Below are 22,099 nucleotides of genomic sequence, written 5' to 3'. Positions count from 1 at the left end.
CCCTGGATCCCTGGAAATGTCCAGGTTGGGTGGGGCTTGGAGCACCCTGGGCTGGTGGAAGCTGTCCCTGCCCACAGCAGGGGTGGAATGAGACGAGATTTAGATGAATTCAGTCGAAACCACAGAATCACAGGATGGCTTGGAAGGGACCTGACAGCTTGTCTGGTTCCAGTCTCTAGGATTTAAGTGATTCCAAGCTCTCACATGCTCATATATGCCCACTAACACCTCCAGTCCATGAGAAGACAAGGGAAGGGAAGTCACCTGAACAGAAGAGCCCTGGGGAGTGAGGAATTTGGGATGAGGGAATTGGGGATGTGCAGAGTAGCAGTTTGTAGCCTGTTTTCTGGGACAAAGAAAGGAGCACAGACCTGTAAACCCAGAGCTCATTTGTGGTTGGGTCAGAAGAGGGAATCCAGCCACGTCAAATACTTAGAATCTATTCTGTGAATTATCCAACACGAACATGTGTGTAACGGGAGCACTGTAAAACTCACTTTTCTCACTATATAACTGAACCAGAAATTCTGGGCCCCACAATCCCTGTATTCTCCTTAACTCCCCTTTTTCCTGAATTTCTGATGCTTTCTTCTGTACTTTTCTCAGACTGGGGATTACCAGAAGGCTTTTGAACACCTTGGCAATGTGCTTACCTACGATCCTGGCAACTACAAGGTATGGTGAGGAGTGGAGATGAACCATGAGGGGACACCTCCTAAAACTAATTCCACTGTCAGAGCTCTGCAATCTGCATCTTGGGCCTGGAGAGGCTGGAAAGGATCCTGCCCAGAGAGCTTTGTGGGAAATACATTTCTGGGATGTTTCCTTGGGTAGGGAGTTGGATGTGTGTGAAGGTAGAGAAAGGGAAGGAGGCAGAATGTAGGATGTTAAATTGATCCCTTTGGTTTTTAATCTGAAGTTGCACCAAAGCCAGGTGGAATTTACTTTAGAAGGAATACCTTGTGGATTTTAAAAATCCCAGAAGAACTGTGCCAGGTCCCTTGTGATCCAAGTGATAGTGCATTTTATTATTCTCCCATCTGCTGATACCTTGTGCTTCCAGCTGCTGTGTACATTTCCTTGGCTCTGGCCTGGAAAGCTGAGCTTGGCATCTAGGTTTCATTCCTCATTGTGGAGCTGCTTCCCTTTTTAGGGCTGTTACTTCATTTCTCTCCCTTTTTTTCCCCCTTTAGCAGTGCAGAGCATTGAAATGTGTGGTTGACAAACATGAGTTGTTGTGAAAACACCTTTACACTTACAAATTTTACTTGTCACTGTGAAATCTTAGAAAGGACTTAACTAGTGTGGTTTAAATACAGTATGTTGTACTCACTTCCTTTTTTTTCTATCCCATGCATATTCCCATTAATTTGCAGTATCAGCCAGTCAGTGTGAACTAGGAGAGCTTTGCTGCATGTCTTGCTTGAGTACATTTTACACCCCACTTATCTTGTACCAGAACTATTCCTGTCTGTGCTTGGTTGTAAAAGGATTCTATTCGTGCATAGATCTTTTCAGAGCCGCAGACTCTAAGAAGTACTTCTGTCACCCCAAAAAATACCCTAAACTATGTCATGTTTGCAATGTCATGTTGTAATACTTACGGACTCGTAGACTCACAGAATGGTTTGATTTGAAAGGGACCTTAAAGCCCATCCTGTTCCACCCACTGCCATGCGCAGGGACACCTTCCACTACCCCAGGGTGCTCCAAGCCCCATCAGCGTGGCCTGGGACACTTGAGGGATGGGGCAGCCACAGCTGCTTTGGGCAAACTCATTTCTGAGACAGTTCTGATTAAAGTAGTGCAGGAAGAAGCAGACTCAGGTTTGTTCTTCACCCTGTGTTCTGCTCTGTGCTGGGAGATTCCAGAGTCCCCATCTGCTCCCACTGTCAGGCTTGGCAGTCCTTAGAAGTGAAATGGTTGTTCCTGATTAAACTAAATAGTTTAATCATTTTGTCCTCTCGTGTTCTTGCTGTTGTCACAGTGATCTGTGAGTGGGTCACTGTTGTCTTGTCCCCAGGCCACCCTGGCTGCTGGCAGCATGATGCAGGCCCACGGGGATTTCGACGTTGCCCTGTCCAAGTACAAGGTGGTAGCCAGCAGTGTTCCTGAGAGCCCCCCACTCTGGAACAACATTGGCATGTGCTTCTTTGGGAAGAAGAAATACGTGGCAGTAAGTATCCAGTTTCCGTTTTTTCTCCCATCTGCATCCAGTTTCATGCAAGCACAAGATTCCTGTCATGTGGAGGCTGTTCTAGCACATTTATCCCTTTTTTTTCAAGGCTGTCAGCTGCCTGAAGAGGGCAAACTACCTGGCTCCCTTTGACTGGAAGATCCTGTACAACCTGGGCTTGGTGCACCTCACGATGCAGCAGTATGCCTCAGCCTTCCACTTCCTCAGCGCTGCCATCAACTTCCAGCCCAAGATGGCAGAGCTTTACATGCTCCTGGCAGGTATGGGAGCTCACCCCTCCTGGGAATGCCACAGCACAGATGGGATGAAGTAAAGAAACACTGCATAAAGGCTTCACTAAAGAGCTGTTGCCCAATCTCTTCTCTCTGGGGAATTAGAAGGGAAAACTGCAGTCAGATCCAGATTAAGCATTGGAAAAGGCTTGACACATGTGAGACTGGGGTTGAGTTGCCTAAGGAGTGGGTGTGGGTTTCCAGCACTGGGTATATTTGGGATGAAATGAGATAAACATGTCAGAAGTGACATCGTAGAGTTAGATGGGATATTGGGAGGAATTCTTCCCTGAGAGGGTGGGGAGGCCCTGGCACAGGGTGCCCAGAGAACCTGTGGCTGCCCCTGAATCCCTGGAAGTGTCCAAGGCCAGGTTGGGCAGGACTTGAAATAACCTGGGCTAGTGGAAGGTGTCCCTGTCCATGGCAGGGTTGAGATTGGATGTTCTTTAAGGTCACTTCCAACCCAGACACTTCCATTCAGTAGGGTTAATCAAGACAACCCTGTGACACCTATTTTACAACACTCAGAATTGTCCTAAAAATCAGCTGCTTGTGAAACATCTCCTCCTGTGTGTACATTTTGCTTTGGTACAGTTGCTCTGACCAACCTTGAAGACATCGAGAATGCCAGATGTTCCTATGAACAAGCTGTGGCCTTGGACAAGTAAGTCTTTGTCAGAGCTGTCACTTGCTTGGTCTTGCTTTGCCTCCCTGCACCTCATTTCCTTTGCCTCTCATTGTACCTCAACCCTAAATGGTTTCTAGTAGGGAAATACTTTTATTCTTGTAGCTGTGCAAGTGACAGTGTTAAAACCTTTTTCTTTTTTTTTTTAAATTCAAGTCAGCTCTGAAAAATGAGAGAAGATTTTACTTCGGAGCAACCCAGAGCTGTTTTTTGTTTTGCTATTTGGTTAGTGAGTCAGTGGTGATGATTTTGGATGCCAGCCCTCCTTTTAGTGAGTATTTATATGGTGGAACAGATTTAATAGAGGAAAACATATTTTTTGACCCAAAGTTTGAGCACAGTGCAGAGCAGTGAGATGCCTGGGGTAGATCCTATTCTGAATTGGGAAGATTTTAGCTGGGAGAACGTGCAAGAAGTTTGTATAAAGCAAGTAAAAGGGCAGCTCCTTCATTAAGAACATCTATGTTTGCAGTCTAAGTCTTAAAATGAGAGCACTTGGTTTCAGAAGTGTTAAGCTGAACCTCAGAGTATGTCATCATTTCAGGCACAAAATCAAAATTACCTCATACTTATTAATAGTTTTGTTTCTTTCCCCAGTTTACTGTGAATATTTGCACACTTAGACCCACCAGCACTCCTGAGCCCAGAGTCTGTCTGCAGGTGGCAGAGTGGCACTTCCATCTGCAGGGGCCCCACAAGGTGGTGATAGATGAGACACCAGGGATAAATCCTTCCCTGGGAGGGTGGGCAGGCCCTGGCACAGGGTGCCCAGAGCAGCTGTGGCTGCCCCTGGATCCCTGGAAGTGTCCAAGGCCAGGTTGGACAGGGCTTGGAGCAACCTGGGACAGTGGAAGGTGTCCCTGGCCATGGCACAGGATGGCAGTGGATGGGCTGTAAGGGCTTTACCCACCCAAACCATTCCATGATTCTATTCCTAATCAGGTTTCCATGCCTGGCAAGGCAGGACAGGACCTTCAAGGCAGCTGACTCCTGAGTCTGTGTGCTTTGTTCAAAGAGAAGGAGCAGTAAATGGGCTCTACAACTTTGCCCAAGTATTTGGCACTTGGGCAATGCTCCAGCTCTGCGGTCTGACCAGGAAAATAAACCCTCATCAAAGCAAAAATGAATTCCAGCTGCCAGGGCCTGCTGGGGGGAACATCTAGACTGTGAGGCTGGCTCAGCTGACATGCTGTGGATTTTAGCCAGTTATGGTGTGGCTGAATCTGTGTCCCCACAGGTTTCCTTTGCTGGTGTGTTGGGAGCTGTTTGGGATGCAGGTGGTTGGTTTCCATCACCAGGAATGCTTTTGTAGTGGCCTGGGTGCCACGCTGGGGGCTGGAATGGAAAGATCTTGGAAAACTTGTTAGAAAAAGGTGTTCCACTCCTGGTTCTGGCTTGTAACTGTCCTTTCTGTGGGTATTCAGCTATTGATTTTTCTCTGACTGTCATAATTGCTTCTCAGCTCTTGAAGGTGGTGAAATAGCTCCATCAGGTTCAATTAATTTTAAAACTGGCTGTTCCCAGGACTGTGATCTCCTCAGTGTTTTGGTAAAGACAGGGAGGGAGGAGAGCTTATTCCATGGTGGGCTCAGCATTGCAGTTTCCTAGTTAAGGGAGAAGCCATGGTTATAAATGCAGTGAGATTTCTTCTAAGAGTTGCTTTCCTTGCAGTGGGATGGAGAGCCAGCAGGACTGGAGAGCCAGGGCCTGCAGGCTGCCCAGGGCCAGGGATCCTCCCCTTCTGCACTGCTGCAGAGCCTGTTCCCTCTGCCTTGGCCATGGACGGTTCCAGTTATCCCAGCCGTGCTCCAGGAGAGGGCACCAGTCCCTCACTCACATTTCTTGCCAACCCACGGAGCATCCCTGCCTGGCCTGTGTGCAGGGCTGCCCCCGTGGGCTCCACACAGAACAGGCAGAGCTCCTCCAACCCCTCTGGCTCTCCTGGCCGGGCCAGATGGGGAGGGTTAGTGCAGCCCAGTGAAGGAGATGGATCCTTGGGAAAATGAGAGTGTATGAAGTAGTTCTGCCTTGTGAAATCTTCATTCAGGAAGGGAGGCAGGAGTGTGCAGGTACCTGTGTTCACCTGTAGCACTACCTGCAGCTGTGTGTGGTTTTGCTGGGGGAAGGAGAGAGAAGAAGTGAGGAAATGAAATGTCAACAGCACATTCTGTGTTGTGTCAGGTTATAAAGTAAAAGCCAAGAGCAGGGCTCTGTTGTGCTACTCTCCTCCAGACTAGGAATGCTGGGAGAGTCTGAGGTAAATCAGAGAAAGATCATCTGTCTCAGTTTGACCAAAGCCCCCATCACTGGTGAGGCTGGGGAGCAGGGCAGTCCCAGGATGGCCCCCAGGTGCACAGAACAGGGTGTTGCAGAGAGGGAGGCAGTTGGGGAGGGATTTATGTTGTCACCAGTTGGCCCCAACCAGGGGCCTTTGCAGAGCCCAGCACTGGGTCTGTCATCAGGCAAGGGAGTCTCAGCCACATTCCCCAAGGGCGTTGGCTGTAGCCTCTGTGCCGGTGCCAGACAAGGAGCTGTGTCCAGCTTTGCTGCTTGGGCACATCTCAGCATTCCTGCAGCCAGGATAAGTGTTCCCACAGGGAATGTAATGCATCCCATGTGTCTGCTGCAGGTGCAACCCCCTCATCAACCTGAACTACGCCGTCCTGCTCTACAACCAGGGCGACAAGCAGGGGGCCCTAAGCCAGTATCAGGAGATGGAGAGGAAGGTCACCGTCGCCAGGGAGAGCAGCGTGCCCGACTTCGACCCTGAGGTTTGTGCCTGAGCTCAGGAGCCACCCCAGGGCTGGCAGCAAATGAGGAGGAGGTTTGACTTTGAGCCCATTTATTAGGAAGAAATTCTGCTCATGAGATTTTCCGAGCGGAGCGGGCGCCTGCTGAGAGCTGCTCGCTTTCTTTCTGCTCTTTGAAGCCCAGTTCTTCAATCAATACACAGCAAGACAAGATTCCCTCTTAATTAAGGGACTGAATTAGCAGACATGTTTCCCCCAAGCACCAGGCTGTAGCCAGCTCTCCACAGATACTTTCTTGTAGTCTTTTTTTTGATGGTGTTGTTGACTTTATTGTTATCTAAAGCATCCCTGCTTACAGTGCTCTTCTCTTTTTGCTTCTTGAGAAGATGGTGGAGATGGCCCAGAAGATGGGAGCTGCCCTGCAGATGGGGGAGAGCCTGGTCTGGACCAAGCCTTCTAAAGAGTCCAAATCCAAGCAGAAAGCTGCTGTGGCAGGGAAATCCAGCTCTCAGCAGCCTTTGGGCTCCAACCAGGCCCTGGGTCAAGCCATGTCCTCTGCTGCAGGATATGGGAAAACCATGCAGCTCCCCCCAGGTACATCTCCGGGTTCTTTCAAGGAGAAACGTGGGAGGGAGGAAGAGAAATCTCTCTTCCCTTTGGAAGAGTTACAGCACGTGTTCCAGAAGGGATTTGCTTGCTCACACAGCAGTGAAGGCAAGATTTGGTGATAACTTTCCCAGATTTCTGAGTTCAGGAAGATGCTCTGTGTACTGTATTTCACTCTCCCGCTTTTGTGGGGATGTGGGAAGCTGGGAAAGTTTCCCTTCCTGTCTGAGCCACAATGGGCAAGATTCCATTAGCATGGGATTGTGATGTTGCCCTGGAAAGGAGCAGTTTTCAGCAGCCAGACCTCTTGCCTTTCTTTGGAAGAGCCCAAGAGCTGCCATGCACAGCTGCTGCAGAGGAGGGAAAGGATGGACAATTTTCCAAAGTACTTTCATAATTTCTCTGACAACAGTAACTGCAGCTGGGCTGCTCCAAAGCTGCCCATCCTTGCAGGTGTTGCTGGATTTAGTGGGACTGAGGGTTCTCAGGAGGTGGTGTGAGCCTTTGGAAGCTCAGCCCATCACTATTTGTGCTGGGGCTGGGTAGGAACATCTCCTGAGCCATTCCAAGCCTGACCTCCTCTCACCCCTCAGCTTCCAAGGAGGAATGCACTGGAGGTGCTGCTCATCGTGGTGATTTTCTGTCACTCTCAGTCTTGTTGCCTGTGGACTGAACCAGGATAGTGGTTGTGTAATCCAGGCCTCTTTCTTTGGCATCCCTAAGGACCTGTTCCATTTCTCACACATGGAATAAACTTTCCATGCAGGGAAGACTTAGCCAGAAAATCTGAAAAATAAACCACATCAAGGGTTCAGGGCATACCTGAAGGACTTTATTATCCAGATCAGAGAAGGGAGCTGGTTCATAACATCAGTTGGCATCTTAAATGTAAATGTAGAAACAGCATGTGTCCTCTTGTGATCCAATTCTGTAAGCAGCTACTTTAGCTGCCTGGAATCTCTCCCTACATTTGCTAAAGCTGTGACATGAAAAAACCACTTTGGTTGGGGGTCCAGCTTGAGCATAAACCAGCTTCAGTGGAACTGGAAGTGGCACTTCCCTGTGAGGTGGTGAGGCCCTGGCACAGGGTGCCCAGAGCAGCTGTGCCTGCTCCTGGCTCCCTGGAAGTGTCCAAGGCCAGGCTGGACAGGGCTTGGAGCAGCCTGGGACAGGGGAAGGTGTCCCTGCTCATGGCAGAGGGTAGAATGAGATGAGCTTTAAGATCCTTTTCAACCCAAACCATTCTGAGATTTGTGATTCTAGAAAATGTTTTCCCTTCCAGAGCATGAGTTAATTCCTACATTTGTACTGAATTCAACAGCTGAGCTTCCTTTCAGCAGGACTGTGGGCACTGTAAGGTCTGGATAACTCAGTAAACTAATGTTAGGCAGAAGGAATCTGAGGATAATTAAAAGCTGTGATTGTTTTGCATCTCTACTGCTGGGAAGGACATAAGGAACAGACAACACACACACATAGCCATAGAGTAACTTTAACTGTGCTCTCTCCCCAGGTGCTGCAACACCAGCTCTGCCAAAAAAGCCTCCCTCCCTGCCTCTGGAACCAGAACAGGAGCAGGACTCAGAAACGAGCCCTGAGGAGAACTCAGCTCCTCCAGGGGATGAGGAGCAGAGGAAGGAGAAGCTCCAGAGCCAGGAGGCAGCAGAGTAGGGCAGCTCTGGGCAGCACAGGTGGTGCAGGAGCCTCTCCAGTGCTTCCTGGGATTTGGGAAAGGGACCTGCCCCCCCTGCCCCACGGTGGCTTCTCCCCACTGTCAGTTAGTCTGGATGCAGCTGTTTTCTGTCAGTGATTTTAGCTTGTGGGCTCTGCCTTGTTCCAAGCAGTAACTGTAGTGACCAGAGGTTTCTGTGTAGCTACTCTTTGTGCAGTCACAACTCACTACAGAACTGGGGTCCAGATCTCCACAGGTTAGGTGTGAGTCCCACAGAAGGATTTTCAGCAAAGCCAGCAGTAGTGATTTAGGATTCTGGACTGAGAAGGATCAAACCCTTCCAGTGGCTGAACTGGTGAGCAGCTGATTTTGCATAGAGGAGCAATAAACTGAAGCTTCAGGGCTCTGTTTGCAGGTGAAGCTCCCCAGCTGTTTGACACTGTATTTCATGCTGTTAGTTCTGCACTGTTGGACTGCATCCCTCCCTCACTACAGGTCCAGGAGAGGAAGGTGAGTAATGGAAACATCTTGGAGGCAGCATGAGCAGGACTCTGGGTACATCCCAACCTTCAGCTCTGCTTTGTGGTTCATTGCTCTTATCCAGAAAGACATTAATGCATCTTTAGAGCCCAGCCAGGAGCTGAAGTGCTCTCCTGCTCCCTGGAGAACACTGAAAGAGTAGGACCCTTCACTTTCCCCTGGGTTCTGATAGCCCAAACTGACTGCTTATCTTAAATGTGGCTTTTTTTGCCCTCAGCTGTCCTTTCTGCTGGGTTTTGTGTCAGCTCAGCCCCAGGGCTGTAAGGATTCCCTCCTGCCAGAAGTTAAACAGGTTTTTTTTGTAGAGTGCTGGAAAATTGAAACAAACCAGACAATAAACAGTGTCAAGTACAGTGCAGAGATTTTTATTCACATTTAACTTCTTACACTGAAAGTTCCTGTAGCCTAACAGAGTTGTTCTCTGGGAAGAAGAGGTGAGGATTGCAGAGCAGGGGTGGGCAGGGGCTCAGAATTCTTCACTTCAGCCCCAAAACTTGAATTCAAGGCAGATTTTTGTGCTAGGATGCTTTGATGGGATAAATGTCATACAGGGAGCACGTACTGCACTTGGAGGTACTGTAAAGGGATTTATTTTAAAAAGATATTTTTTGAAAAGCTTATGCAACAGTGCACCAATTCTTCTATGAAATGAAGCAGTGGCACCTTCCTACTTCCTGGGAGCTTTATGTCTAAGGGAGCATTTTTAAATATGTAATTCCAGTTGGATAATAAATAGAGCTGCAATTCCTGTCCTGTCCCCTTTCCTCCCCTGGGCATGGTGATGGTGGCATTTGCATGCAGTAAATTCTTGGGATCGTTCTGGAGAGCATTTTTGTGCTAATGGTAATGAGGCTGGACTGCTCTTTCAGCTGGAATTAAGCAAGGGACTCTTCAGCAGGACTGCACTGAGGCATTTAGGGATTTTGGAAATCACACCTTATGTTCCAAAACCTGTTTCTGGCATCAGCCATAGTTCTAATCCCCTCTTTCCCCTCCCTTAATGGAAAAGAATCATGAGCTTAATTTTGAGGGAAGCAGAAACCATCTGCTTTAGGACTCTTCTTCCCCTTTTTAGGGAAAGGTCTGTGATGAACAGGGTAAAACACAGCTCACAAGGTACTTTGCATCTTGGCTTCTGCACAGGAAACAAACTAAAAGACATTCCAACATCAATGCCTGGGCAGCAAGACCTTGTTCCAGCCAAGAGTAATTATCTGTCTATCCAGCAACATGTGTTCAACCCAAAATATGTGGTGTTCTGGTCCCTGAGACAACTGCATGCTGATTGATGGTACAGGCAGTGTTAGTGGGTACATGCTGTGCCCCTGTACTTGTTTGCTTACTTGTGACTGAGCAAGGTGGATGTGGGGGCCTTAAAGCTGTTCAGGATTTAGATTTCCCAGTTGGGGAGTGGGTTTCAGTTGGCAAAGCCTCTCCTGCAGACACACGAGCCTCAGTGCTGAATGGGGGATAACTGTACTAAAATAATAAGCTCCACACATAAATGCATTCAAAAAGAGCCCATGTTATAACAAGTACTCCATCTGCCAAGACTTTTCTAGAAGAGAAAATACAGTTCTGCTACAAGGAAAGCTTTACCATTTCCTCAAACCACACTGCTCTAAAAATCCATGTTTTTAATGGAAGATGCAGGTGAGATCTGAACCCAGTTTTATCCAGTCTGCACCGAGGGGCAGCTTTCCTGAGAAATTCACTGGGGAAGTTTCCAGGGTATTTTTTCCCCTTGCATTTTAATGGGATAATTCCTGCCATCATTTGTGTTCCTCAGCTGCTGTGAGATGTCTGAGCACAGGCTGATCCCAGGCTTTTGGGAACAGAGCTTCTGGCACAGGAGGGAATGGCCATGTGCTATTTCCAACCTGCACCTTTCCTTTGCTGAGAGAACAGTCCTCCCAGCAGAGTCTGTACTCCCTGAGAATTCCACCTGGATTCAGCTGGGATACCACACAAGAAACTGCTCCAGAGTGAAAGAGAGGAGAACCTCATCCAACATTTCCAACAGGCAGAGCCAGCATTCCTGGCTCTGAGATCCAAATTTTGCAGCAAAGGTTACCCAGACCCAGTGTTTTTCCTCTGCTTTTCTCCTGTTCTCCCCAGCACTCTGAGGTTCCTCAGCCCAGGAATAGCAAGGCAGCAGTTGTGTGACACAAGTCTGTGCCAGCACTGCTCTGGGACAGATTGCACTGAGACAATACTGGCACAGAGACTTCAGCTCTTGACTCACTCACAACCCTCAGCTTTCACCTAAGCTGCAAGCTCCAAAAGAACCCCTAAACCAACATTTTAGGATAGCTGGAAATTGAGTTCTGTTGTACCATTCCACAGGACTGTTACTCAACTCTCTGCTCAGGGCATGGCTGGAAAGGTCACTCTGTGGCACACATCCTGATAATTCAGTGTATCATGACAGAATAAATAGTAAAAAAACGAAGCCAAACACAACTACTGTCAGTTTTCCATTGAGTTTTGGAATGGATTTAGTGCTCTGCTGCTCTCCAGGCTTTAGATTCCAGTGGCTAAGGAGCTGAGCTGAGCTCTAAAACATCCAGCACAAAGCAGTTAATGAGGTCTTTGCTGAGGAAGAACATTTCAGCACCAGTTCTGTAAAATGAACTTGGGAAGGGAGGGCAAACTTGACTGGATCTCACACATCCCAACAGGAGATAACCAGGAAACACAAGAAAATCAAGTAATTCTTAGTAATGCTGTGAAACTCCCCTGGAGAGGAACAAAGGTGCCTTTAAACTGGCAAGAGTTGGATTTGGGATTGGCTCTCCCATGGCACAGCACCAGGGGCACAGTGGAGAAGGAACATGTCCTTTGAGGCTCTGCCAGGCCCCTGTGATTCACACCTCCCAAATAATCCAGCACTTGACCCTCAATAAGTGCCATACACAGAAAACATGGGAAGAAGGCTCATTTTGGATCATGGAGAAGACAAAACAAACCCAAGCCAAGGTGGCTGCAGGTAACAGTTGTTCCACACAAGTGAAAATACTGACATGCAAAGGTTTTACCACAGAGAGCTGTCACAGTGCTGAGCTCTGCTGCTGCATCTCCAGCAGAATCTGTGTGAATAAACATTTCCAGTGCAAACCCTGCTTCAGGAGTGAGGCTGGCTGAGGTTTGAGTCATCCATCACTGGGGATTTCAAGGTACCCATAACACAGGAGAACAAACAGCATTTGTAGAGACGGAGGATGAGGGGGAAGCAAGGTCAGCTCAATCTTGGTTTTGAAGCTTTGGTATTTTTGCAGCTGTTGGAGCAGCTTTTCTTTGTTGTCATTGCTGTAGCTGTGCAGAGCTGTGAGACTACAGGTGCAGGGGAAGGATTTCAGGAGCTCTGCCTCCCTGTCATTAATGGGGGAAGGCAGAAGGAAGTTAAGCACATCATGTTCACAGCATGTGAAACAAAGCAAAGGCTGCTGGGCCCCTCCATTCAATTCACATTTATTACCATATAGATTGTTCCACAACTTAATCAGGGATCCCACTAGCACAGCTGATGAACAGGTCATGGTGGTTTAAGGATTCTCCTTGGGAAGTGACTTTGGGCACAGATGAGCTCCATGTATCTGATAAAGCAGATCTGGGTAGAGCAGCAGCCTGGCCACCCCGAGCTGCTGGGATTAGAGCTGGGACTCACCATGCCAGGCATTCCCAGCACACCCACAACAGCCCACAGCAGAAATGTTTACCTGTGAGGAGCAGCAGGAAGAAGGAGGTAACAATAATTATCAGTTTAGCTTGATGATTCCTAATCTAAGCTACTTCTAAATGATTCTTTATAGCAGTTACTGACTCAGATTAAAAAGCTAATTTTAGCCTGTCATGTTCCTGTTCAGTGCAAACACAACTGACCCTGGGACAATGTCTGTAGGTGCAGTAATGTGTTTTTAGGTGGCCACAAGGAATGTCAGTCCCATCAGCCTCACATCCCTTGAAGTGTTTCGGGAAGAAAAGTGAAATGCAGCAGCAGGGCCATTGCTGGTGACAGCTTGTGTGTATTGAGTTTTGTTTTGTTTCCAGGTCGAGAATCCACAGTGTAGGCCAAGGATTGGCTTCCAGCTGGCAGATCCGTGGCCTTTGGTGGCCCCAGGAGCAGAGTGCCAAAAAAGGCCACCATCCCAAAAGGCTGCAAAACAGCCTTGCTAATGGCCTTGGACCTCTAAGTGAGCCAAAATGAGAGGTTCTTCTCATTTATTTTCAGTTTAGGAAGACTAAACCAGAACTCCAAGTCCTGTGCTACAGTTTATCAATTATAATAATAACAGTAGTAATAATCATCATCATCTTAAAAAAATAATCTGGGTAGAAATGCCTCCAGTCTTAAGAAGATGCTGCACCTGGATAAAATGCTGACACTCAAGGGCAGCTCAGGGTGGGCTGAGCTGCAGGAAAACACAGCACTGACTATATTTCTGGTCTGTGCAACACAGACTTTGCTCAGGGGGGAAAGCTGAATACACATGACAGACAGCATTGTGTGCTGAGTCAGTGCAGGTACAACAGCTGCCAATTTTCATCCTTGCAGAGCAGCCAGGATGGCTTTTCCCAACAGAGAACGCCACTGACAGCAGCCTGACAGTGTTACTGCAACAGATCACTCCACCCTGAATGACACAGACTCTCCTCCCTCCATTCAGGTGCAAAGACTGACCTGGAACAACCTCTGCCAAGCTCTGGTAAGGAACAGGCTTGCCCAGATATGCTGATTGCACTTAACCCAGTTCTAAAAACTGGCTTGAGAGCTGTGCAAATACACTCCAGGTTCCTGAAGTGGCCAGAGAGAAAGCCATGCTGGAAAGACAGAAAACCATACTGGTGCTCTACAATTCTTAAGTGTGTGACTGTGAAAAGGTAAAAAAATAGAAGCAAAATATTTAACAAGGACACATGGTTCTGCTTTTTTAATTTCAAAGGCCAGAGCAAAGAAACTATCAGTGACCTAGTCAAAAAAAACCCCAACATCAAACCTTAAAAAGGCCTCCTCACTTCAGTCTTACCTGGAAAACGCTGTTACAGCTCTTGAGCTTCCAGAGGGACCTTCCCTAATATATTAACCTTTCCTAATAGAGGGCAGGGAGACTGAAGAATTTGGCACAACCATTCTCAAACAACCAAAAGTGAGTCTCCAGCACTCAAGAGCTTTTCTGTAACACACCATTAGCAGAGTATTTAGTGTATACAGCAAACACAGGGAATGGTTTGGGGCTTCCCTGGCAGGGAAACAGAGCTGTCCCCCAAACAGAAACCCTGATTATCTTCACTCTTTGTTTCCTAAAAAACTAAGCACAGGCTGCTGGGGCTCAGTTGAACACCTTTAGTCACAGATATCCAGAATCACCTGTGCAGCCTGGAATAGGTTCAGTCTGTGTCACATTTTGGGACTGTGGCTCCCTCTGGAACTGGGCACACAGAGAGGTGATTGCACCAGGTAGTAATTCCATCCTCACCCCAAGCAAAGTTTGCAGTGTGTTGGGAAATAACCCACAAACATTTTATTTGGAATTTACCAGAGGCAAGGCAGGGCCGGGCACTGCTGTGCTCTCCCTGGGATCCAGGAGCAGGAAATTCTGCTGCTGCTGCACATTCCAGCACTACCAGAAAAGATCCATTCTGAGCTACCAACAGCAAACTTGGCCAGCCAGGGATTTTGGTCTTTGTATCCCTCCCCCTTAAGACAAAGCCAATTTTCACATTAAATATTGAAACATCCACACCTGACCTGCACGTGAAGCACTTGAGTCACTGCCGAGTGACTGGAATGTAGCCGACAGTTTATACCTGGAATTATTCTTTGGCTCTTTTTCAGTTATACCCAGAAAACACAGCACACCCTGCTTCTGTTCCTATACCACCACTGCTTCCAATCCCAATCCACGGCTCTCAGACACCGTGCAGTGCTGGAGAAGAAGGAGGGTCCTGGTTTCCTACTGCGGATACACTTCAGAATAGAGCAGTCCCTCGGCTGAAATGGCATCCCCGAGCCCCACGGTCCGGACGGGATCCTTGCACACCAGCACGGGGGTGAAGTGGAAGGAGATGCCCTCCCTGTGCCAGCGCACCACGGGCTCGTCTGGATTGAGGGAGATTTTGGACGGTGCCTCTGTGTGGGAGGTGACGAACTCCAGAGGAGCTTTGAGGAAGACCTTGCTGGTGTCGATGGTGTCGGTGGCACAGGCCTGGGTGCCGGCGGCCCTGGCCCCGGCCGCCACCGCTGCCGCCTGGTTGCCCCAGTGGCCGTCCACGGTGACCAGGATGTGGTAGGCCAGGGTGTGGAAGTGGATCCGCGTGAGGTCCGAGGCGCGCTCCGCCGCCTTGCCGTGCTCCTTCAGGATCCAGAAGAGGATGTCGCTGACCACCCCCACGTCGGGAACGCCGCTCCAGGAGGCCAGGGAAGCGTGGGGACCAGAAGCAGACTGGGTGAGGAACAGCAGCTCCTGCTCGTTCAGCCCGATGGAGTTCACCAGGGGAAAGACCTGCTAACAGAAACAGGGAACGGCGGCTTTGCCTTCAGGAGCGGACTCAGAGCCGGGATTCCTCCCCAGGCTCTGGTTTTCGCGGTACCCTCTTGCTGGCTTGGCAGAAGCAGCACCCGGTTTCCCAGTCACTGCACTTCCACAAGTTGGCAAGAATTACTTAGGCAAGAAAACATTCCATTTGGTGCAATTAATTTTCCAGACACACACTTTGACAGTAAAGAGTAACAACACATCAACTCTATATAAAACGTAACACTGAGATCAGAGCTGTGTCAAGCTAAACAAGGAACCACCAGGAAAGAAATTCTGCAAAGAAATCCAGAGATTTTTTAAAATTACAAGCTCAGCTCAAATTCAATCGTCAGTTTATCTTCCAATAGCCCAAACATGGAGTTTTGATTTCTATATTCATGCACCAGTGTGTGCACTGTGATACTGAACCTGATCAAAAGAGCACATCCTTTCTTTCTCCTTACCTGATGCATAATATTGCTCATAAAATCCTGATCAGTCATACTGGCCAACTCCAGGTGTATGGGAATGTCAGTTGGGATATCAGAGATGGAGGCCACAGCCTACAGCAAAAAAGAAACAAACAACACTAGAACACACATTTGTTAAAGAACAGAAGAAAAATGGTTTTGACTCAAGATACACATCCTTTAATCTTCCTGTGTGTGGATATAAACAATTCCAATGGGATGTCTGACCTGTGTATGTACTGCTAAGGAGAGGAAATGAAACAACTCCTTGTTTGCAGAATCCCAGGGCAGAAAAACTGTATCTAACCTGAATCTGCTGCCAGCTCAGCACCTTTCTCATGGATTAATTCCAAAAATCTCACAAATCTGAAGCAGCTGCAGCAGAGCTGATCCTAGAACACAAAAAAGGCCAATGCCTCGCATCAGGACAAGCCCTCAGCTGTAAAACAGGTGGTGCAAGACAGATGCTCTTTAAGGAATGCAGGTGTTGATTATAACCTGGATCATCTCAGTATCCAGCACAGAAAAAGTCTGGTTTCACTGCTAGATAAGCCCAGTAACCGGGTCAACACCCTCCAGCCAGGCAACCAGCCCTTCTTCTACCTGGACAAGCCACTGAATCGAGGAAAAGAGTGTTACAGGATTAGACTCCAGCCATTCCTGCAGCTCCCAACTCTCCTTTTGTCATTCAACACTGAAATCTGTGGGAGCTCTGAAGGCACAGCCTTCCTACACCTTCAAACCTGGGGAAACAAACATGAAACACTTGGAGTGGAAATGAAGGAAATTCAGGGGTTCAGTATCTCACCTCCATGAGTCGTCTCTGTCTCATCTCCTTGCTCTGCCCTTCCATCATGTGAAGTCCTGAGAGCACCACCAGGTCTGGCTGGAATTCATCCAGGCTGGACACAAACACTTCCAGCATGTTCAGGGCACCATTGGAAAGGTCATGGGAGAAGATGAAGCGGTTGGCAGCGGGTGCCCTCACTCGGCCCCACTGCTCACCTGGGGTGGAGCAAACAGGACCAAGTGTGTGTGAGCTGCTTTATTCCTGGGCAAGATCACAAATTCAACGGGCTCCATCAGCAGCAAGAAAAGCCACGGAACTGTTTTAGCCATTACATGAAGGTTACCCTGAGTTTCATCAGCATGTGGTTAAATCTGTGTTTTCAGGGAGCATTTTAGTGTTTATGGAGCTTCAGAATGACACCCCTCAGGCTGTGCACCAATCTTAGTGATGTTCAGGGGTTCCACTGAACACCTGCTCCATTGTACCTGCTTGATATTCCAAGATAAGATGGAATTCATCTCTTTCCTGCATGGATTCAGGCGGCACAACCACATTGTCATCGAGCAGTTCATGGAGTTTGGGACCAACTGGGCCACAAAGGAGGATCTGGAAAACAAGGAAAACAAAACAAAGTTTCCCTTGCGTGTCCCTTGCCAAAATTTAAGCATCACCTAACACAACTGATTTTAAAGAGTTAATAATTCAATTTTTAAAAATCAGCTTGGAAGTCCAACCGTAAGTTCCACCAGCAGAACCTAAGAAATAACTGCCAGATCCCCAAAAGCTACACAGAAGTAACATGAGACAAGCAAAGAACATGAGCAAATGGCATGAAATGTTTGGAACATGTGTACCTTCAGGTCTGGATTCGTTGCGAGCTTCTGCCCAATGAGAGCAGCATTTCCTCCCACGTAAAGCTGTAAAACAAACAGAGCTGGGTGTGGGCATCCCCTTGCTTTGGGACCTTTAAACACATTTAGTCCTCAGCACAGGCTGGAGATTTTGGCTTTTTAGAACAGGGTTCAGCAGTCCCCAAGTTACTAAAGGTTATTGGGACTAAAGGCAAAATGATTTTACAATTCTCTGTAAGATCTCAACAAGCTGAGCATTCTTTATTTTTAATCTAAATATTCACTTTCAGGTAACTGCCCTGGAAAAATCAATTAATTCCCAACTCTGACAGTGCTGTAAAAACCAACTCATTCAGCACATAAACAGCCTTTCCTCCCGTGCAACCATTCTGTGGCTAAAGCTCTGTGGTTTTTAGCAAGGCTGACAAGAAACGGTTTAAAAACTGCAGCAATTCTTCCTCCAGATTGAGGTCCAGATGAAACCTGCTGCCTGTGCCCATGTGCAGTGAAAGGAACTGTGTAAATTTCTTCAGTAATAAACGTCAAACTTTCCAGTTAAACTCTGATTTGAGCTTGAAAAGCAGTGAGTATGGGTTGTCCTGAGGGTCACACGTGTTCAGAGGCAGCCACGGAGAAGATCCAAGGGCTGCTCTGGAACCAGGCTGGGAGAGCTGGAGAGAAGGCTCCAGGGAGAGCTCAGAGCCCCTTCCAGGGCCTGAAGGGCCTCCAGGAGAGCTGCACAAGGGATCCCTGCTCCAGGGACAAGGGATGGAGGGACAGGACACAGGGAATGGCTTCCCACTGCCAGGGGGCAGGGCTGGATGGGATATTGGGGAGAAATTCTTCCCTGTGAGAGTGTTGAGGCCCTGGCACAGGGTGCCCAGAGCAGCTGCGGCTGCCCGTGGATCCTTGGAAGTGTCACATCTGGAAGGGGCTTGGAGCAACCTCGGGTAGTGGAAGGTGTCCCTGCCCATGGCAGGGGGTAGCACGGGATGGACTTTGAGGTTCCTTCCCACCCAAACCATTCCTGGCTTCTCTCACAGAAAACAGGCCATACAGCTAAAAATCAGGCAATTCCTCACTCCCAGCCTCATCCCAAGGTGTTGGAGGCTCTTTTACAGCCTCAGCCCCATCTGGCTCCCAAGAGGCATCTTTGACATTTCAGCTTGGGAATGTCAGCAGGGGAGAGACCATTTAAACCCCTCCCATTTGCAGCAGGGGCAGAATCCCAGGAAAAACCATTAACACAACTCAAGCTACAGCACAAGCTTCTTCCTTCATGGATTTGCTTCCCAGAGGGAGAATGAAAGTCAGCAGCAAGAAGGAAGGAAGGAAGAGGATTCTCACGGCTGCCTTCCGAGTGCAGACCCACCTGTGCCGCGGGGTGCTCCGAGGCCGTCCGTGCAATGTCCTGGAACGCCTCGGCATCGCTGAAGAAGCGCTCGGCAGCTGCCCCTCTCTCCATGAAGTGGGCAAAAGCCTCCCTCAGGTCCTGCCCAGAGTTCAGGACTGCGTGGTTCTTGCCATCGCTGGGCTCCAGGCCCAGCGCCTCCAGCAGCTTCACCCCGGACAGAACCACGTCCACGCAGGCGTTGACGCTGGGAGAGAGACAGAAAAGGCGTCCTGGGAAAACCAGACTGACCTCAGGGCACCCGGGAGTGCAGTGAGGTCACACCCCTGACTGTGCAGGGGGAGAACAACCAACCACAGGGAAAAAAGGCACAGGAATTTCCTGAGATTCTCTCCTAAAGCTTTATCTGTTTGATTGTGCTCCAAGAGGGATTTCTAACTTTCTGCTGAATGAAAACAAGGAAAGCTGCGTGGTCCAAAGGTGTTTGAGTATGTTACAATACAGATTCTGCTTCATTCTCACTTAAAAAGAACAGGCATAGAAACAGTGGCATTTTAAATTCTTAGAAGCTTTTAAAAATATATGTATTTTGGGTTTAAAATGTACATGTGATTCAAAACTGTTAAAAAGAAAACTGAAAGCATTTAAGTCAGCTAGATCAGCCTCTGGAGTTTCAACTATTCCTAATAACAAACCCACACACAACTCCACACACAGGCTGGTTCTGTTTACAAAAAGTCAAGAGAGCAATTTGTCAGTTGAAATATTTGAAAACGGCGGTTTCCACAGGACCATCCCAAACTAACAGAAACAGCATGCAGTGGAAACAGGAGAAAAATCCTGCAACAGTAAGGGAGGGACAAGAACCATTTCAGCAGATCCAGGCTTTTTGGAAAGTCTAACTTCCAATCCCCATGTCTCATTGATTTAATCCCAGTCTGATTCAGACTTTCTGGCTGGAATCAGAACCCCAGGAAGACAATTCAGAAACACCTGCCTTTGTCTCACTCTGTGGTTTCAGAGCAATAACAACATGGAGCAAGTGTTTCCTGAGATGACACCAGCAACTGCACAGAGATGCAATTGAAGCATCTTCTGTAGCTGCTGTCAAGTGCCATTTCTGTTCCTCTGCCCCACATTTCCCTGACAGGGACCCAAACCATCTATCAGACTCGTGCAGGATCCCTGACTTTCTCCCCATCTCCCCCACGACACTGCAAGGGCCAGTTCCTGCTCCCTGTCAGCCTGGAGTGCTCAGCACTCAGCATTCCCTTGGCACTGACCTCCCAGGAGTCAGATTTGGGCTGCAACAAAAAAAGAGCTGCATCACACAAAATAAAGGACATGAAAAACCCTGAGGCTTTCCACTCCACGAGGTAAGCAGCCCAGAAATCCTCTAGATGTGCACCACCTCCTACACCAAGGACAGAGAAATTACCTAGCATCGCAAAGAAACCGTAAGTTCAAGCAACATTTTAGCCCAAATTTTATGGTTTAATGAATCATTACAGATCCAAGAAGATGAAACTAAGTCATATTCCTCTGCTAACACAGAGCTACACTGCCATGGAAGTGGATAACTCCTTCCAACATCCAAAGGCTGAATCTTCCAGTCAAAGTCAAGTTACCTGCCATGTCCATATATTTGAGTCAAGTGCTAAATATAACATGATTAATGGTCAGACTTAAACCCAGCATTTAAGATCAATGTGACATTCCTGAACTTTCCCCTTGTTCTCTTCCCATTTTAAAAAGAGGAAGGGTATTGAATTTCCCTGAGCTCAACATCCACTGCCCTCCCTCCTTATCTCTCTCCAGCTCTGCCTGGCCTCAGTTACCTCTTTCCAAAGGCAAAGGCTTCGCTCCTTTCTCCACTTTATGAACTTATCTCTGGTACCTATTTATTGCCAGCCTGTGCTGGATGGACCAGCAGCTCCAACAGACCCCAACCCTCAGACTGTACACAGATTTGTTTTACAATTAAGCCGGGAATAATGTCTCCAGAGAAGGGCTGCCAACAGGGCCAGAGCCCAGCTTAAATCCCCACCCCAGGAGTGTTCTGGATCATTGATCCCCTCGGCCGATGTCCAGCTCTGACTGAGCAGCACTGCGGGAGGTGCTGCACTCACATCCGCCTCTTTTTCATGGAATCATGGAATGGTTTAGGTTGGAAGATACCTTCCAGGTCATCTGGCTCCATCCCCTGCTGTGGGCAGGGACACCTTCCACCAGCCCAGGGTGCTCCAGGCCCAGTCCAACCTAGTCCTGGACATTGACAGGGATGGAGGGGACACAGCTTCTCTGGGCAACCTTGCCAGAGCCTCACCACCTTCACAAGGAGGAATTCCTTCCTGATATCTACCTAATCCTGCTCTCTGGCAGTGGGAAGCCACTGTCACCTGTCCCATTTCTCCAAGCCTTTGTCCCAGGTCCCTATCCAGCTCTCCTAGAGATCCCTTTAGGCACTGGCAGAGGCTCTGAGCTCTCCCTGGAGCAATTCTCTTCTCCAGGTGAGCACCCCCAGCTCTCCCAGCCTGGCTCCAGAGCAGAGGAGCTCCACATCCTGCTGCTCTTGGGGACGCCAGAGCTGGAAGCAGCTCTGCAGGTGTGTTCTTACCTGGGCGGCGTGGATACGCCCCAGGTACACGGCAGGTAGACCCCAGGTACACGGCAGGTACACCGCAGGTACAGCCCAGGTACAGCCCAGGTACACGGCAGGTACACGGCAGGTACACGGCAGGTACACGGCAGGTACACGGCAGGTACACCGCAGGTACACCGCAGGTACACCCCAGGTACACCCCAGGTACGCGGCTCTGCGGGCCGGGGCCGCAGCCGATCCATCCCCGCGCGTTCCAGACCCACACACGTGGGCACCGGGATGCGCCTCCCGGCCCAGGCGCGCTCCCGCCCCGCCGCCAGGGGCGCTCCCCGCGCGCTCCCGCACCTACCCGACGGCGACGCGCGCCCAGCCGCGCGCGGGGCGGACAATGGCCGCCTGCCAGGCCGCCACCGTGCGCGCCTCCAGCGAGCGGGCGCGGCGCAGCGTCCCCAGCAGCGAGGCCGAGAGCTGCCGCAAGGCCGCGGGGGGCAGCTCGGGGCCCAGCACGCACAGGTAGCCCAGCGCCAGGGCCAGCAGGCCCACGCACACCGACCGCTGCCACATCGCGCCGGGCGCGCTCCGCTGCTCCTCCTCCCCCGCCGCCGCGGCTGAGGCGGGGCGCCGCCGGCGGGGGCCTCCTTACGCCGCCTCCGTAGCGCCCCGCCCCCGCCGGCCGCCGGATGGCGTAAACCTCTTCGGGAATCGCGGCGCGCCGCTCCTCCTGCGCAACCTGCGTGCGGCCCGGTCATGAGGCTGCGCCGCCTGCGTAAATCGGTATGGGAATAGCGCTCCCCT

The 22,099-nt window shown here is 49.4% G+C and overlaps 2 protein-coding genes across 5 annotated transcripts in view; one reads left to right on the top strand and one right to left on the bottom strand.

Annotated features, from left to right (window-relative positions):
* The window catches only part of BBS4 (Bardet-Biedl syndrome 4), a 35,743-nt gene extending 26,269 nt beyond the window's left edge, over positions 1–9,474 (top strand). For all 3 annotated transcript variants that reach the window (XM_058846680.1, XM_058846679.1, XM_058846681.1), the window contains 7 exons: positions 607–675; positions 2,024–2,176; positions 2,286–2,457; positions 3,064–3,133; positions 5,784–5,925; positions 6,291–6,498; positions 8,024–9,474. In XM_058846680.1, the coding sequence (XP_058702663.1) occupies positions 607–675; positions 2,024–2,176; positions 2,286–2,457; positions 3,064–3,133; positions 5,784–5,925; positions 6,291–6,498; positions 8,024–8,181 (972 nt within the window). In that variant the 3' untranslated portion in view covers positions 8,182–9,474. The remainder of the gene's footprint in view (positions 1–606; positions 676–2,023; positions 2,177–2,285; positions 2,458–3,063; positions 3,134–5,783; positions 5,926–6,290; positions 6,499–8,023) is intronic.
* ADPGK (ADP dependent glucokinase) lies at positions 9,067–21,950 on the bottom strand. 2 transcript variants are annotated; one of them, XM_058846682.1, is made up of 7 exons: positions 21,654–21,950; positions 18,724–18,949; positions 17,355–17,417; positions 16,986–17,106; positions 16,519–16,715; positions 15,705–15,803; positions 9,067–15,228 (listed from the first exon to the last, which is right to left on the bottom strand). In XM_058846682.1, the coding sequence occupies exons 1-7, from the start codon at positions 21,866–21,868 to the stop codon at positions 14,677–14,679; spliced, it is 1,473 nt and encodes a 490-aa protein (XP_058702665.1). In that variant the 5' UTR covers positions 21,869–21,950; the 3' UTR covers positions 9,067–14,676. The 2 variants fall into 2 exon arrangements, with proteins under 2 accessions (XP_058702665.1, XP_058702666.1); XM_058846683.1 differs by having other exon boundaries at positions 9,067–15,225.
* Between the last annotated feature and the right edge of the window lie 149 nt (positions 21,951–22,099).

The sequence above is a fragment of the Poecile atricapillus genome, chromosome 11 (genome assembly GCF_030490865.1).
Source record: "Poecile atricapillus isolate bPoeAtr1 chromosome 11, bPoeAtr1.hap1, whole genome shotgun sequence".
In the NCBI taxonomy this organism is placed as follows: Eukaryota; Metazoa; Chordata; class Aves; order Passeriformes; family Paridae; genus Poecile; species Poecile atricapillus.
The sequence above is the reverse complement of the archived record's forward strand: the minus strand, read 5'-3'. Positions and strand labels throughout refer to the sequence as shown.